The sequence below is a fragment of the Rattus norvegicus genome, chromosome 10 (genome assembly GCF_036323735.1).
Source record: "Rattus norvegicus strain BN/NHsdMcwi chromosome 10, GRCr8, whole genome shotgun sequence".
NCBI classification, from domain to species: domain Eukaryota; kingdom Metazoa; phylum Chordata; class Mammalia; order Rodentia; family Muridae; genus Rattus; species Rattus norvegicus.
Window position 1 is genome coordinate 40,219,354 of NC_086028.1, and position 18,696 is coordinate 40,238,049.

Here is an 18,696-nt window from a genome sequence, read left to right on the forward strand (position 1 = left end):
ATCCCTGGTAGAGAAGAAAGGCTTCTAACTCAGTACCCACAAAACTCCCCAACAATGTGAGTTTGTGAGATTAAAGTCACTGTTGTTGTAGGCAAGGATGTCTGGCTTCTTCCTAGCATTAGACTGTCTAAAAAGGAGGCTGTGTGTATATAGTATAAGGATAAAATGATTCAGAGGGGCCAGTGAGATGGCTGAGGTGGTAAAAGTGCTTAACACTATGTCTCACAACTTGAGTTTGAGCCGTGGAACCCACATGGTGAAAGGAAAGAACAGATCCTTGCAAGTTGCCCTGTAACCTCCATAGCTTGTGCTGTGGCCTATACATGTTTGCACACACATAAATAAGTGTGCGCAAAATAAACAAGCATAGTCATTTAAAAAGTAATTAGCCACAAGAAGAAGAATGTCTACCTCTTGAGAAGAATACGTAATAAGTCTCTGTAATCTCCAAGGCCTGATGGGAAATTGCCAACTCCTCCTCATTATGTAGGCCGGGTGGTTTTGAACTCATGTCCTTTCTCAGCGTCCCCTGTGCTAGGATCACAGGCACACATCACAGTACCTGTTTTTACCCTGTGATAATCTGTCAGGTTTCTTGCATCACCCAAAGGCTAACCACATTTTCCTTCTAAGCCTCAGTTCTTTCATCTCTGCCGTGGGGTAGGTACTACTGTCCTGGAACTGTTTTTCTAATGGGATTGGGTGACTGGGCAGCTTACTCTGCAAACTGAGGTGCTACTGCAGGAGCAGGGCGGCTTGCCGCAGTCCTCTGGAGCTGGAGAGGGCTGCAGAAGGGAACACATAGTGACAAACACACACAGAACAGAGCAGTCGCTCTCATGGGTATGAGTTAGCAACAGACTCCCTGGAAAGGTGGGTAAGTCAAAGGGGCGCAGAAGGAAGGACATGGTCCTGGGGACAGAACAATGGTGGGATGGTGTAGAGCCTTCCAAACCTCTGGGAGTCCCAAGCAAGACTCTAGTGAATGCTGGATCAGGTGCCTAGGAAGCTGGGTGAGTGATCTGATTCCTTCCCCCCTTCCCCAGTCCTTTCTGACATCAGATTCACTGCTCCCTCAGTCTCCACATATGCTCATTGCAGTGTCCTCTGGGGCCCAGATGCCATTCCCATCCATTGGGTGCCTCTCCTTCTCTCTGCATCCTTCTATTGCATGGCTGTGGTGTGTGAATGAAAGCTGCAGTTGCACAAAAGCTCAGGGACTGCAGCACCATCTCAGGATAGGGTTGGGTGCTCAGGAGAGGAGCTCTGTCATGAGTTGTGCTTATGTTTAGGAGAGGGAGACAGAACGTCAAAGGGAGACACCATGGCATCATCAGGGCATACAGGCTTTGCACAGAACACACAGGGAGTAAGTTTAGGGGATGATGTATGACTGATGGGAGTCCTGTCCCCTGCAAGCAACTTCTTTATCTTTTCTTTATATCTGCAAAGTGAAAGAGCTTCTCCACATGCAGCCTCAGTGGGGATAGCCCAGGATCTTGCCACCCCTACCTTCTATCTATGTTAGCCTTTGGGTCATGAAAGGGTGTCCAGAAAGACTGATTCTCAGACCTCAGAAGCATCTCCAGCAAGGCTCTTGGCATCTGCTGTGCACCGGAAGTTTGAAAAGCTTCAACGTAAAGTCCTCTGTGAGCAATTCAGTCTCTGGTTCCATCCCGGGAGAGCCTGACACTATACTCTGGTGAGGAATCTGTATTTTACTTTTAAAATGTTGCTACTTTGTGACACTAGGGGACTCTACTCAATGCTTTATCCATCAAGCCACTTCCCGCCCCCAGCTGTTTAAATTTGAAAACTATCTTTATGTTTGATTGACATATGCAAAACTGTACATATGTACACGACCTGAAGGGTTTGGAGATCTGTGTGCACTTGTGAGGTCATCGATCCCCTAAGTCTCTCTGTCACCCCCAGTCTTGGCTGTTGCCCCTTCATGTGTTATTATTTACACATAAGAACTTTGTGTTATTATTTACTACATAAGAACACTTTATGTAGTTCAAACCTCTCAATGTCTTGGGATCTGTCTCTTTGACAGACCTGTCTCAACTAGTTTTGACAGGTCAGTTTCGAGATCTGCTCAGTTCGAGTTCACGCTGCTTTAGATTCCTTAACTTGGAGGGACAGTGTGACCTTCTGCAATGAACGGGTGTAGCTCCTGAGGATGGGAAATGGCTGGGGTGTCCTGTAAGAGGGAGAGAGGACTGCTGCCCACCTCATGGCTGTCAACAGCACCCCGATAAGACGCTAAACTCATTTAGTAACAGATCCTACAGAACAGGCGGATTCAAAGGCTGAGAGTGGTAATCTAATTGTGCCGAATTAGCTTCAGACAATATCAACTTCAGAAAACCACAAAGGGATCTTTAGACACCATTTCAAAAGCTTTGGTGCTTGCAGACACCCCTCTTAAGGGCTCACATTCCAGAGCCTGGGCTCTGTGGGCTAAGCCCCCTCTCCTAGCCTCCAGACACTGTTCCCTTCTAACTGTTTTCTCAATGAAGTTGCTGGCACCCTGGCGTGTCTTTGGTTGTGTGCTAGGCTTAACAGGGAATGGGTTTGTGGAGACAGCTGGAGTTCAGGGCAGAGAGGCTGTAAGTGCCAGGAACAATAATGGTGCCTGTGGCTTTATTTGTGGATTGGTAAATTTTCTTCTGTGTCCTTCTGGTGCACTCTGAAGCCCGTTTCCTTCCTTAACTGCAGGTTTTTATATGACTGAGGTGGCTTCCTTTTACTAATCCTTTGCCACATTGTGTGCATGTAGGTTCGTTGCCCAATTTAGTTATTATCTGATCTATTTTGAAGAATGAGAAAAATATCATCAAGTATGTGCTCTTGGCCTGATTTAGAGCCCCAAAATTTCAGGAGATAATTTGGGAGTCAGGACAAGAGGAGCTGTAAGCGTTGTCAGGGTTGTCTCTGACCTGTACTTCACTTATTCTTTTGCAAGGAATCACTTACAAATTCATAATATATAGAAGCAGTGTAAATTTCTATATCCCCAAGCAAGTAGATTCCAGTTCCCTTTCCTGACCTCCATGACCATTGCGGCAACTCCTGCACCACTCAGTAGAGATTCCAGAAAGTTCTTAGTTCCCTAGAGCCAGAATTTCTGTGCGCATTAAAAAGAAATCTATGCGCTTGCAGTCGCATAGGCTAAATCAAAGCTAGTGTTTCCCAATACAGAGGCTGTGGGCACATCAGAGGTACGTGCGATCTTAAGGAAGACCTGGAATCTACATAAAATGTCTCAGAGACTATAGCCAGTTTTGTATTTACCTCTGCCCAAACCTTATGGGCTGACTAGGAAACAGCATAGGTCCTTAGCATTGTTTTATCTTGGATCAACTCAGTGAGAGACATTCCTTGTTCTGTGATGGTTTCTAACAGTTGTGTGTCCTCTTGACTAATAATGGCAATGAGTAAATGAGTCAAGAATGGGTTCAGTAAACAACTAAAAAATTAGGCTTCTCGTTGGGGGTGGGTATAAAATGTTAAACCATCACGGAAAGAAAGAAGATAGTCTGACTTCCTCAAATCATTTTTCAGATAAGGTAGTGGTGGAGCAATCTCACCACTCTGAACATTCCTTAGCCTAGGAAGGTAAGACATTTATAGTCTTTGTCAGTCACCACGGTCACCTTAGGGGAGCTGTTCATTGAGGTCCTCAATTCTTTCTGACTTCTGAGGCTGGGAGTAGCTGGCAACAGCTATCATCATCATCATCATCATCATCACCACCACCACCACCACCACCACCACCACCACCACCACCACCACCACCACCACCATCATCATTATTGTGGTAATAGTTGGGATATGCTGCAGTGACTTTAACCCTAACTGTACTAATATGGGGGAAAGATTGGGAGAAGGTCACCGCAAACAAGAACATCTAAAAATTTCTGAGTGCGATGGGTGGCATCCCTTCATTTTACAGGTGAGCACGGTGAGACCCAGAAGGGTCACGGTGTGTTCCCAAGGTCATGCTGAAATAGTTAAATTCCAGATCCCAGGTCTGCTGCGGCTGAGGTCGCACTATCTAAAGCACACCACTTAAAACCCTGCAGAAGAACCTTCGAGCCGGGCTCACAGGAGACAGTGCCATCCATCTTAGAAATCATAACGTTAATGGCACCACATCAGTGTGGTGCTGTCATAGGCTCTGTTCACAGACCGCCTGGAGGCAAGAATTGCAGACCCTCTGCTGTAGGAGAAAAGGTTCCTCTCTGCAGGGATGGCATGTGTCACTGCAGAATAGCTGGTTTTGAACGGGACACACAATCACATGATTAGTTAATACCAGGTGAAGGCAGGGTAGCCACTGGGGCCAGTTCATCCGGAACCTTTGTGAAAATGGAGACCCATCTTTGATAATGGGTTGCTCAGAGGCTGAAAACTAACAAGGATTGGGTTTAGCCATCTGAGTTGGAAATAGAGTCCCACATGGGAGCGCCTTCTTATGACTGTGCTGCAGGATGAGAGCAGAGTTGACTCTGGAAGTCAGAACCCATGCACCACAGCTGTTCCACTCTCTCCCCTGCCCCATTTAGCTGTGGCCTTTCATAAGACCATCCCTAAGATAAATTTCCCAAATACGCAGATGTTATGTGCAGATTTACAATTCCATTTATTGGCCTTGTTCAAACTGCCGGTTGGGAATGAAATTACGACATTTCTTTCCCATCTTTCCTAAGCCTCCAGAGGGCAGGTGGGCTGATTGACAGTTTAGCTGCCCCTGATGCAGACTTGCCCCGAAGGCTTAGTTCCTTAGGAAAAAGTCCTTGGGTCATTTCAGAAACTTCTAGATGCATTTTTTTTAGTACCCCAAAAATACAGTGGAAGGACTTGGGGAGAACACAGATGTTACCAGGGAGAAAGATCAAGGTGGTTGTCTGCCCTTCTTGGTAAGCTTGGGAACCTTTCCAGGAGGGCATATCTCAGGAAAATTATTATTTATCTTTCCATAGGGATAGAGATATTAAACAATGTATTTATCATGTTCTTTCTCATCCTAGAATTGAAAGAAACATCTAGATATTAAACAATGTATTTATCATGTTCTTTCTCATCCTAGAATTGAAAGAAACATCTTCATTTCAACGTTTTGATCGGCTTTCTTAGCAAGTGACTGACACACAGGGTCTAAAACCTCAGCACCAGACATCATCTACCGGGATGGGAAATGGAAGAGGGACATAAAAAAAAGTGTTGATCTTCTGGAAAATCACCCATGATTTGGTTCACACCATTCTGTCTTTATTCCTTGCTGAAACTCAAACTAGACCCTTTCTATTTCAGTGGGACATGCTGTGTATTCTACCAGGGGTCGTTACCTCAAGCAAACTCGACTTTTTCATTATTATGATTAGGGCATCAGAGCGGCTGATTAAAAACTTATTTTTATCGTCCTTCAAGACTTGGAAAATCCTGTCTCTTCACACTGTACCCTGGGGTAGTTTGCAGTGTCCGGAGATATTTTTGATTGTCATGATCAGGGAGAAAAACGCTACTGGCACCAGACAGACTGCTAGGATGCACAGGGCAGATGTCATGACAAAGAATTACAAGGATCAAACTGCCAAAGGTGCAGGAGCTGAGAAACATTCCTACAGATCATGTCTGTCTGAATTATTGAGGGGGCAAGGAACTGTTGGGGTTATATTAGTCTTGTCCTTGCAATAAGCCTCTGTCAGGGCTCTGGGGATCAAAGCCATGCTCCCTTTGGTTTCAAGGTATGTTGAATAGGGAATGTGTTATTAAAGGAATATTAGTTTTAGCCCATGTCGATATAAGGCCCTCCCAAGTGACACACAATTTCTGTTATTGGATCACAGGGTGTCGCATATTAAATTTAAAACGTTAGGCTGTTTAACATGAAGGCAGGAACTTCATCCAAATTGCTTCCAAGCATTGGTGGGGACACGGCTAATGAGCACTGTCCCCTAGGACCCCAGCTGCCTTTCCAAGGCCTCCATTCACTTCCTGCATTGGTAGCACGTGAGGCTCCAGCACCACTCACTTCAGATGTTTTTGTTTGTTTTGTTGTTGATGTTGCTTCCTTGCTGGTTGCCTACAGATGGGCCTTAGGTATCGCCCTGGTGGCCCCCGTGTTTTTCCGCAATCTCAAACAGGTGAGCGGCAAGCCTCCCTTGATCTAAGAAGGGCCTGGGCCCTGGGAATATAAACTGTCTCATTCTAACTCCAAGCTTGTCCCTTGGTGAGAAGGAGTAGTTATGCTCACGAAACCTGCAAGGGAACTCGGCTGGCCTCTGTTTACCTCTACCTCTGATTCTAAGGCATTTTGTGTGTCTCGCCTAAAATTTAAAAGATGAAAGAATTAGAGATGTAAATGCCATTTGAACAAGGACATCTTCCTTGGTTAACTCCCCTGTGACCCCCTTTCATCTCTCTGGGAAATTGCGAAGGGTCTGAACATTAACTCCTGAAACGAAGCAGCCGTCCTCTTGCTTCGGTAGTGCCGCCGCTGCCGCAGCAGCATGATCCAGATCTCTCTAATCATGCCTCTTGTTTCCTCACAAGCACATCGAGTTCTCGATCATGCCCACTGCTGCTCGCATGTGCCTTCTTCACCCACACAGGGGAAGGGAGACTCTGTTGGGCCACCACCAGTTCACTTGAGGAATTAACACAGCGGAGCCTCACCCTTATCTGAGCGATTACAATGCAGACCTTTTAGACCGATTCTCCTTTTTTTGTGAAAGCTCATGTCTGGGGGAGGGAAATCAAGGATTGCATCAAGAAAAAAGGAATGGGGGTGGGTAGAGGACAAGACTCTTCTAGTCCTCCCACTTCACCTGTTCCACAAAGTAGGTAAATCTCACAAGGCCCTTAAAAAAATATTTGGCTATTTATGTTCTAAGCTGCGGTTGGGACAGTGGGATGCTAAAGAATTATTTTAAGAGGGCATTAAAAGCTTTAGCAATGGGTAACCCTGGGAAGTGAGGGGGTGTCTTTTCTTCATCATCTCTAGAAGAAGAAAGACTCATATTCAGAAACTGTCACTTGGGAGAGAAGGCCTCATTCGTACCACCGACCAATGGATCAGTCAAACCAGCAACTCCTTGCAGTATCATAAAATCACACTTACGTTTTACGATCAGAGGAGACCTTATTTGGTGATCGTTTAGTTTTTAGAACAAGCGGAGTGGGTTCTTTTTTCAAATGCCTATTAACTCACCACAGTGGTAAAGCATTAGAAGCAGACACGCTAGGATGAGGAAGATTAACGATCTCTGCAGAGCTGGGAAGAATATTTTTCAATTCACATAGAAGGAATTTATCATCACCACCTCTGAAGATGGCATGATTTGCCCATTTGCAAAAGGCCTATCTGTTTCAATACTTCCTAAAGATGTAATTTTTCACTTTTCACTTGGACTAACACAAGAATGCCAAGCCTGTAAGCAGAGAATTAGGAGTCAGTGAGTGGGTGTGGGGAGCCTAGGGATAGGCATCCATTCATAAATAAGAACTGCCCATTGGAGTAGCAGAGGGTCTGCTGTAACAGAGTTTGGAAAGAAGCATGTAACAGGGAGGATGGAGTCAAAGTTTTAAAAGGAATATATTTTCTAGTGTCTATTCTCGAATAGGTCTGATGTGCACTTATGTTAGGGCTTTGCAAGCTGAGGTCATAACTGCGATATTCCCCAGCTCCAAACTACAGAAACCCCTGACCCCGAAGAAAAACAACAAAAAGAGAGACAGGATGCTCTGTTTTGTGCCCAGCCAGTCCAACTGCAACCTTCCGCGTCACCGCTAGTTGTCACTTCGCTCCCAGACGGGAGACCCGGGGTTTCCAGCACTGCGGTTTGAGAGAATGCGGTCCCAATTAAACTAAAAAACTCGTAAAGCTTCCCCTTAAGTCCGTAGTCGAGTGAAGGGTAATGAGCAGAGGGGTAAGGGGTCTGGGGGCCCAGTTTTGCGGGGAGCGCAGCAGGCAGAGAGACCGCAAAGAACAGACAAACCGGAGTGGCTGCCGGAGCAGCCACTGTCTGGGACCTACACGCACCAGCCAGACACCCTGCGGGTGGGGGGTGGGGGAAGGAGAGGAATGGAAGGGCCTTCAGCACACAGCACCCCCTCCCCAGTTGATGAGGCCGCGGTAGAGTCAGCCTCTTTACTCTTCCTGAACCCCCTTTGCACCATAAGCATAGTGGTCAGTATAGAAAATCGCGTACCTGAAGAATACAATGGTCTCCCAAAGGTAGAATCGCAGAGTGTTGAAGCTGTACATCTTCCAGATTCTTGTGCTGTAAAGTCCACGAGTTATGGGGGTGCAAAGATGTTTCCGATGGGCACTTACGAAGCCGGAGAACGCCACTGGGGGTAATAATCCAGATGTTTAAGGGGGCAGGGAGTAGAGGGACGAGGTGGCAGAGCTGGGGGGGAGAATTGCAGCCAGGCAGCTAAGGTACCGCGGACAGCGGCGGTCGTGCAGGTTCAGCACCACGGAGAGCGTCCAGCCGGCTGCGGGCGGGAAGAGCGCGGCTGAAGCTTTACTCGCTGGAGGCTCCCTGCGGCGCTGGGAGGCACGTTCGGGGGTGGGTATATTTTCTTCTTTTCTTTTCTTTCTTTCTTCTTCTTTTTACCCTTGTTTTTCTGTCGAGATGGTCAGAAATCCGTGGGGATCAGAGCCCTGGCCTCGGACCCTTAGACCCGGCTGGCATCTTCTTTCTGGCCCAGGGCTGGCCCGAGGGGTTTTAGGGGTTGGAGGGGCGGGGGTGGAGCAGGTGACGGTGCTGGCTTCAGTTAGATGTCGGAGAGTGTGCCAGGCTGGCGCATCGCGACCGAGTCCCGGAATCTCGTTCCCCTGCCTCCGTTCCTGTCTGCTGTCGCCTTGCAGTCCTTGTTCTCTGGTCCCCGCCGAATAAGTTGGAATCGCTGCAGAAAAGGTGTCCCATTGCTTGGGGCTGCAGGAGCAAAAGAGCCCACCACAACTTTCAGGGGCTGCTCGGGTCCATGGCTTCCCAGCAGGGCTCAAAAGCCCAAGCTTTCAGAGGCATTTTGAATTTCTAAGCTCACCCATCTTGTTCTGGCCAGACTCTTTCAGATCTTTAGACTTTCTTACTGCATTAATTTAACAAACTGGCGGCCGGCTGTAGAGGATGGTGGGGGCCAGGACCGACAGGAGGGGGTGGAGAGGGGAAAATGGGGGGAAAAACTCCTTAGAAGCTTCAAACCCTCCCACTCGGGGTGTTCATTGGCCCGCAGCTGCAAAAACCATATCTTCTCTCCAGGTTCGGCCAATTGCACGTTAGGCTCTGGGTTGAGTTTAACCCTTGGAGTGCTGGCAGAGACCAGCCTCCTGCACTTTCCAGGCATCAGGGTTTTGCAGGTCTTCTTCTGTCGCTCCAGAGAGGTCATGACATTTATCTTTTAAGTCTTTCAAAATCCATACCTTGAGCATCAGTCCAGATGTGCTGGGGCAGACTCAGTTTATTATTTTTCCATTAATTTGTTTATTCATTTTACATCCCAGTCACAGCTCCCTCTTCCTCCTCTCCTCCAAGTCCCACTCTCACACCCTCTCACCAGAGAAGGAAATGCCCCTCATGGGTACCAGCCAGTCCTGACCTATCAAGTCACAGCAGGACTAAGAGTATCCTCTCCCACTGAGGCCAGAGAAGGCAGTCTAGTTAGGGGAAGGTATCCAAAGGTAGACAACCGAGTCAGAGACAACCCCTGCTGCTCCAATTGTTCAGGGAGCCACATGGAGACCAAGCTGCACATCTGCTAGATATGTGTAGGGGACCTAGGTCCAGCCCATTCCTGTTCTCTGGTTGGTGCTTCAGTCTCTGTGAGCCTCCGTGGGCCCAGGTTAGTTGACTCTTCATGTTTTCTTGTGGTGCCCACCGCTCCCTCAGTTTTTCCCCATACTCTTCCACAAGATTCCACAAGCTCTGCCTAATATTTCATTGTGGGTCTCTGCATCTGTTTCCACTTTAAAAGGGTCAATGGAACCAGATCCCTCAGTTTTGTTAAAGTGCTGAAGGTATAATATTTGGGCCCAGAAGTCTTAAGAAGAAAGGTCTGTTGGATAGAGTGAGTCTCCTTCCGGGATCATTGTGGTAGGAAAATTCAGGGAAAATTTCTTAGTTTCTAGGGTTAAAGGGGAGCTGATGTCTCTTTAGAAAGAGATAGAAGACACACTGTTCCATCAGAGCAGAGGACGTTTGATTCGCATCAGATAGGCTGGGGAAACTGGGCTCCAAACGAATGGGAGAGCCGAGGAGTGCATGCATGTGTTCCTATGGTACCCCCTCCCCAATTCTTCTTCACCTGCTTTTTCTCTACCTTATCTGACTTTCAGAAATGAGATATACATTTCACAGTTGAGCCCATCTGGAGAGGTAGAGTTAATCAGATTTTCTCTCAGCTAGGGGACTTTAGTGGATTAATAGCCTCTGCAGGATTTTCTGGACCACTGGAACTCACTGGGATTCTAGGGGCTCTCCGTTTCAATGCTGCCTAGAAGACAGGCTTTCTGTTTCCCCAGCATATTCAGGAATTCCTTACTTGGGGCCATGGTTCTCTGTTCTCTGCAAGTTCAGGTCCTTTCCCAAGCAAAGCTTCCTTTCCCAGTGCAGGACGAGACTAGCAGAACTCCACTCTCTTGTACTGGAGAAGCAGGTGTCAGAAGGCTCTTTCACAGTTTTTCTTTACCAGGGTTTGCTCTCTCTCTCTCTCTCTCTCTCTCTCTCTCTCTCTCTCTCTCTCTCGTTGCCTTGGCTGGCATAGAACTTAAAACTGGAACTAGATATGTAGACCAAGCTGGCCTTAAACTCATAGAGATCTACCTGATTCTGCCTTCTGAGTGCTGGGACCCAAACCATGAACTACCATGCCTAGCCTAAAAAGTGTGTATACTCTCTTGTGTATAATTTATTTTTGATTTGTCTTCTACATTAATTCTAAAGTGAACTCAAAGATTTTATTTGTATTTATATATTTTTGCAATTGGTTTCTGTCCACAGATATTTTTGTGTTCATAGATGCGTGCTTGTGTCACATGTATGTATCAACATGTGTCAGTGCGTGGGTACCCCAGAGACATTAAAACAAACAATAAGTCAGCAACTGTATTCTTGCTCCCTCTGACTGGGAAACATGAGCACAGCTGGACATGAATACAAAGTCTAGCATTTTCTGTTACTTCCCTGGTGTGTGTGTGTGTGTGTGTGTGTGTGTGTGTGTGTGTGTGTGTGTGTGTTGCTGATGGTGAGTGTGACTATTTCCCAGCTTGTGGCCTAAGCAAGAGAAGAGAGAGACTATGGCTACAAAAGAGAAGCAGTTGTGTTCTGTTTGCTATGAGGTGACACTCTCGTTCAGTCTACACATGAGTTGACCATGTTTCAGGCATGGGATAAATGGTGGTCTGAACTCCTGGGATATGCAGCTGCTTCAGAGACTCATGAGAAAAGCCATGTAACTAAGGGTCTGCATAGCCTATTAACTTTTTTTGAAGAACCAACTCTTTGGTTGATTTTAGGTATTATTACTTTTTTATACACAATTTCATTAGTTTCTTCCCAAGCATCAACTGCTGGGATGACATGCAAATAAAAATTCCTGTGTAGCCGAGAAAAGAATCAGCAGAGTTAACAGACAATCTATAGAATGGTAGAAAATCTTTACTAACAACACTCCAGACAAGAGGCCACTATTCAGAATTTACAAAGAATTGCAGAAAATAAATCCCAAGGAAACAAAACTACCAAACGGATAAGTGAATAATTGACTAGGCAGTCTTCAAAAAACAAAACAAAACAAAACACCCAAACTCCCCACAAATAGTCAATAACTGTTTTAAAAGTATTGAGTAGCCCTAGCTGTCAGGGGAATGGAAATTAAAACCACTTTGTTATACTCACTCCAGTCAGAATGGCTATCATCAACAAACCTGACAAGAGATGTTGGAAAGGACATGGAGAGAAAGGAACCCTTATTCACTCTTGTTGAGGATGTGAATTAATAGAGTTGTTGTGGAAATTATTTTACAAATTTCTCAAAAATTAAAAATAGAACTATCACATGACTCAGCTAGATCACTCTTGGACATATACCCAGGTATTTTTATATCCTGTCATAAAGACATCTGTACTCCATGTTTATTGATGGTTTATTCACTATAGCAAAGAATTGGAATCAATCAAGCCCAACAACAAATGAATGGATAATGAAAAATTGATATATATATAATGCATATCTTGAAAATTGTTCACTGACTTTCATGTGGGAGCTATACTTTGTATGTACCTACATACATGCACCTCTCCCACACAAAATAAAAGAATAAAGTTGCAATCCAATTAAAAAAAAAGAAGAAAGGTAAGGGGTACAGAGTGACAAGAACTTAGAATATACAATACTAAGCAAAGTCACATACTCTCAGGGAAGAAATCTGTTCCTTATCATATACAGAATTTAGCCAATAATATGTATGCATATGTGAATAAATATACATGTGGGTGCAGTGGAACATGTAGAGGAGAGAGTAGGAATGGCCAAATCTAAAGGGAAGAAGAATAACCTAATGAGTGCGTAAGTAATGAAGGAGAATATAAAGTTAATTGTTTATTTAGCTCTCACTGCATCATGGAGAATTTTGTTTTGTTTTTGGTGGTAGGTCAGTACATAAAATATATTTGAGACCGACAGCACAAAATTTGAATATAAAACTTCACAGTTTCCATCTCAAATGCCAATTCTAATGATATTTAAGTTCATAAAGTTTATAGATTTTGGTCTGTGATATTTTTATTTATTTGCTTTTTTAAAAAATAATAAAGCTTATAAAATGAAATACACTGGAAGACTAGTGAGAAAAGTACCTGATGGTTGCAACTTTACGCTTTAAAACAGGTTTATTTTTCTTTTCAATTATGTGTATATGTGTCTGTGTGTGCGTCAATAAAGCACCTGAGTAGAAAAGGATCCCCTGGATCTGGAGTCTGTGGACAGTTGTAGACAGTCATGAGCCATCCACCTACTGCAGGAGGTGGGAACTGAACTCAGGTCCTTGGGAAGAACATCAAGTGCTCCTAACTGCTAAGCCATCTCCCCAGCTCTAGCTTCATACGCTTCAGCCGCACACCTCAGATACTTCTCATTTGTCAGGATCTTTCTGTTCTTTTGTAGTTCACTCATGAAGATAAACAACCAAGGGTTTGGTCATGGATATATGTCTTTATTTTTAACTCTGGGTAAATAACTAAACTCTTTAGGCTTATGTCAAAGGAAGGCTGTAATATCCACGTTCCACACTTGAGGGAATTGCGCAGAAGGAATGGTCATTACTCCTATCTTACTGCAACTCACTGTGCTGTATAAAGCAAGGTCTGCATAGGAAGGAGCATGTTGACTTCAGTGATCAGTCCATTTCTGTTCATAGCTGTACCGCAGAACTTACTCTGGGATGTAATTATAGTACTTAACTTGTCCCTTACAGGCACCGGGAGCCAGATTAGAAACTTACTAAGTATGGCTAAATTTTGACACACAGTGATGCTTCGTTATGAGAAATGATTGGTTACTATGTGCCTGACAGGAAGTAACTCAAGGCGTTTAGGACAGAGCAGAGAAGGAAGCAGAGATCTCTGTTCTTGCATAGTGCATCTTCTGGTGGAGGGAGATGGGGGGCTGAGCAGTCAGGAGGATTAAAAGGAAGAAAACTGGGCTGGTGAGATGGATCAGCAGGTTGGGGGTGTTTGCCACTAGATCTGATAATCTGAGTTCAAACCCTAGACCAGCAATGGGGAGTGGGGGGGGGGAGAGAGAGAGAGAGAGAGAGAGAGAGAGAGAGAGAGAGAGAACTGAATCCTGAAAGCTGTCATCTGACCACCCCAAAATTGTTCACTGACCAAGTATGAGCTATATACCACGTGTGTACTCCCTCACATGCACCTCCCCCCACACAGAATAAAAGAATAACAATGTGATACAATTTTAAAAGAAGAAATTTAGGGTACATAGTGATATGCAGATATGCCTTTATATGGGTGACCAGATCAGGGAATGCTCTGAAAGAAACAGCTATTGAAAGGAGTGAGGATTGAGATGGAGGAGAGTTTCCTAGGCAAGGACAAAAGCTCCAGGAAGACAGAGGAAGAGGGATAGTACAAGCTCTTGGTATAGTGTGCCTGAGGGAAAGAGAAGTAGAGAGGCAGAGAGGCTTTGGGGCTGATGGACTACTTCCAGTCACTGGGGCTTAGTATTACTCCAAGGTGCCCTAAGGACTTTGGGTTTTTTTCTCAGTGTATTAGGGAGCCACTGGAGGAATTTCTGACTACTGTGATGTATGCGTGTGTGCACCTTTGTTTTTTGTGTGTTTGTGTGATTTGTGCCTGTTTGCGTCAACAAAAGCAGGAGGAACTTATCAGGAACTGCTGAAAATATTCTTGGTGACTAGTCTTTGGTTCAAGTGTTTATGCACAGAGGGAAAAATTAATCCAGAGAGATTAATCAGCTTCCCCTTAGACCAGTAGCAGTTGGCAGAAGAACATGGGGATCTTAATTATAACTGAAAAGTCTTTCCACTGCTTTTTGTTCCAACCAAGGGGAAGGACATACTGAAAGAGGATCAAGGCAATCAAGAAGGGAAGCAATTCTACCTGGGTTATTAATTATATACAGATAAATACCATATATTTAGAAAGTGCACTTAATATTCTTACCATAGCAAGCAGCTTAGTTATGCCTGCTTTACTTTAAGCGTGTGCAGAACTCAGACATTTATCTATAGTTGGGCTGGATCATCAAGCACAATGCTCATCTGTCTACACACAAGCACACACATGCACACACACACGCATGCGCACACACATATGCACATACACACGTACATATGCACATATACACACAAGCACACACATGCATGCACGCATATGTACATATACACACAAGCACACACACATGTACCCACACACATATGCACATACCATAGGAGATGTTCAGTAAATACTTCTTTTAGGAATGAGTGAATGAATAAAAAAAAAGTTTCCAGCTGAGGGCTTGAAGGTAAGAAAGGGTGAGATTTACCATTATGTGACATCTGGGATTAACAGAAAGGGGCTAACTGTTTCCATACTGCTCTGACAGACATCAGTTATGTTCTGTTAATGAAGAGGAAGAAGAAGAAGGAGGAGGAGGAGGAGGAGGAGGAGGAGATGAAGAAGAAGAAGAAGATGAAGAAGAAGAAGAAGATGAAGAAGAAGAAGAAGAAGAAGAAGAAGAAGAAGAAGAAGAGGAGGAGGAAGAAGAAAAAGTAGGGCCTAGAAAGGTGGTCCAAAGGTTAAGAGTGCTTGGTGCTCTTACAGAAGACCTGAGTTCAGTTCCTAGCACCCATGTTCAGTGGCTCATAACCATCTATAACTCTGGCTCCAGAGGATATGTTGCCCTCTTTTGTCCTCTGAGGGTACCTACATGAACTGGGGCACACACAGACAAGCAGGCACACACATAGATGCATTTATATACAGATTAAAAAACAGGCATGATGGCAGATGATTTTAATCTCAACACTCAGAAAGTAGAGGTAGGTGGGTCTCTATGAATTTGAGGACAACCTGGTCTTCACAGTGAGTTCCATGCTAGCCAGGGCTACAAAGTGAGACCCTGTCTCAAAAAAAAAAAAAAAAAGAAGGGACCCTAGGATGCTTTGGATCAGGGGCACCAGACCTCTTTGTTAAGAGGAACAGATGCTTACAGTACTAAGAGAGCTTTCTACCCAGGGTACTGATTAGGTTCTCACGGCCCAGGAGAGCAAAGTGACTGACTTGTCTAGATCTCAGAACTGGAGCCTACAGGGATGTATCTGAATCCTGCACTTTTAGGCCTAGAGTAAAGGAAGAGAAGGGAGGCTCGGCTTCGAGGAAATGAATGCATGCTATCAATGCCGATCAGACCCGGGCTTCCTGCCCTAGCAGCTTGACATCCACATGAGACCCTGCATTATCTTCTGAGCCCTCATTTCCATGCTTCCCTTCAGCTGCCTCTCTCCTTTCTTCTCAGCCTGGCTTTAACTCTTATTTTATCTTTATTCAGTCAGTTCTTCTTGCTTAGCCTCTTATCTTCTAGAGCTTCCACAAGGACTTTGCATATTATGGAGTCTTGGCAGAGGATACCATTTTTTTTTTCTTTCTGAGTCTGTTCCTTTACTTGAGCTCATTCATTTATTTAAAAAAAAATCATGTATAGGCTGAGCTTCAGCTGTGTGTGTATTGAGGTTTGTTCCCTCTTTAACCAGTGTTTATTGAGGATTTTTTTTTTTTGTTTCTGCCAGGAACTGTATGAAATGGTACCTGAAGAGCAATATACGCTCTTCTCCTTCAAGTGTTCATCCACTTGAAAAGAGGAGGGGCCACAAAGAAACACTTGCAGTTCACATTTTAAAATGACTTGAAGGCCAAGCATGGTAGCACTTGGCTACAGTTCCAGCAACCGTGGATACAGACACAGGAGGACTGTGAGTTCAAGGCTAGCCTGGGCTACTACATTAGTTCCTTCTCTTGTCACTCTGTCCAAGTTCCTGAAAGGAAGCAACTTGAGAGACGAAGGGATTCTTCTGACACATAGTTTGGGGAGGGATATGGTCCATCTTGGAGGGAAGGTGTGGCCCCAGGCTGCTCCATGGCAGCAGGGTTGTGAAGCTGCTTGTTCACATCTCAGTAGGGTAGGAAGCAGAGAGCCGGGTGCTGGTACTGAGCTGGCAGCCTCTGTCTTTTCATTCCTAGCCAGGAATGGTGCTGTCTACGTCCAACTACGTCTTCTCTCCTCAACTAATCCTCTGCAGAAGTGCACCCACAGGCACAACCAAAGTGCAGCTCATTAATGTCATGGACATTTCTTGGTGTGTGTGTGTGTGTGTGTGTGTGTGTGTGTGTGTGTGTGTGTGTGTATGTGTGTGTTGAGATAGGGTGATAGGGTCTCACTATGTAGGTCTGCATGACCTGGAAGTTGCTATGCAGACCAGGTTGGTCTTGGACTCCTAGAGATTGCTTGCCTGTGCTTTCAAGTTTCTCTGTCCACAGGTGGGAGATACAGGTGTGAGCAGCACATGCTCTTACCACTGGGCAATTTTTCCACCCCCAAACATCTTTTTTTTTCATTTCATGGTACTGGGGTTTAGAACTTGGTGTTTAATGCATGCGAGGCTACACTGAACTACACTCCAGCCTTTCTGTTCTTTTTTAGCATCTGTGCAAGGTTGGTATTACAGATTGGAGAGATGTCTTAGTGGTTAAGAGAATTGCTACTCTTCCAGAGGACCCAAGTGTTACGGTAAAAACTCCAACCCAAATAAGCCCATGCAAAGAAAATACAACTCAATTAATATGAATACAAGCTGCACGCCTAGACTGGGCAGATCTACCGCTACACTACTCTATTCCCCAGCTAGGAGATCCCTTAGAACTTGTGGTTTCTCCAGGCTACGTGCTTCAGCTCCATTTTCCTTCCACCTCTTCATCATCCCCTTCTCTCACTCCTCTCCTTCTTTCTAAAACTTTTCAGGTCTACTTTCCCTTCCTCTGCCTGATTGCTGGCTCTAGCCTTTATTTTACAAGTTAAAATGGGGAGAAGGTTCCAATGATGTCACCTGAGTAGGTGATTGATTCACTCCTGGTCCCAGGCAGCCCCTCTTGGGGAAGCGGAATTAACATCAAAATACAAACAGCACCAGGGCCATCCACAACATCAAGCAAACACGTCTGGCACCTGTAATTCCAGTTCTAGGTGATCCAAAGTCCTGTCTTGGCCTTTCATTTTTCTTCAAATGTTCACAAGTGTTTCCTGCTGAATCTTAGGATGTGCAGGTTTCTCTGGGGAAGCTTTCACTTTCAGGCTAATTTCTTTCTTTTTTCTTTTTCTTTTTTGTTATGAAATAAAGGATCACTCCAATTTTGACATCTCTAATAATTGTCTTAACAAGCTGTATATTCCTAGGCATTCATTCATTTCATTTAAAAGCTTAAATTTATTTATATAATATTTGATAATCCTTGGATTTTGTCAGTGTGTAGACTTGAGAAATCCTTCTATTTGTCATGCTGGCACCATGTGCTCATTATTTTTCTAGATAGTTCTAGGAGTGCAGCCATTTTATTAGTCACTTCAAACAATAAACTTTAATTTTTCCTGGATCGCAAATTTGTTTTCTGCTACATCTTGGGGGTGGGGCGTGTCTCATCTTGTTCATTTTGTGGGGACTCAATTTGATTATCTCTTTTCTGGATTCTTGGGGTGAATAGCTGCATATTTGACATTCTGTCTTTTTAATTTTCTATTTCTTTTTTCTTTTTAAAATTTATTTAATACTTAATAATAATTCTTTGGTTTCCGGGCAAACATCCCCCTCCCCCCTCCCCTTCCTTATGGGTGTTCCCCTCCCAACCCTCCCCCCATTGCCGCCCTCCCCCCAACAGTCTAGTTCACTGGGGGTTCAGTCTTAGCAGGACCCAGGGCTTCCCCTTCCACTGGTGCTCTTACTAGGATATTCATTGCTACCTATGAGGTCAGAGTCCAGGGTCAGTCCATGTATAGTCTTTAGGTAGTGGCTTAGTCCCTGGAAGCTCTGGTTGCTTGGCATTGTTGTACCTATGGGGTCTCGAGCCCCTTCAAGCTCTTCCAGTTCTTTCTCTGATTCCTTCAACGGGG

At 44.8% G+C, this 18,696-nt stretch overlaps 1 protein-coding gene across 2 annotated transcripts in view; it reads right to left on the reverse strand.

Moving 5' to 3' along the window:
• Glra1 (glycine receptor, alpha 1) overlaps positions 1-9,259 on the reverse strand; it is a 100,329-nt gene extending 91,070 nt beyond the window's left edge. Inside the window, exon 1 of one of the 2 annotated variants that reach the window (XM_006246378.5) lies at positions 8,223-9,259. In XM_006246378.5, coding sequence (XP_006246440.1) covers positions 8,223-8,278 — 56 coding nt within the window. In that variant the 5' untranslated portion in view covers positions 8,279-9,259. 2 annotated transcript variants of the gene reach the window in all.
• Between the last annotated feature and the right edge of the window lie 9,437 nt (positions 9,260-18,696).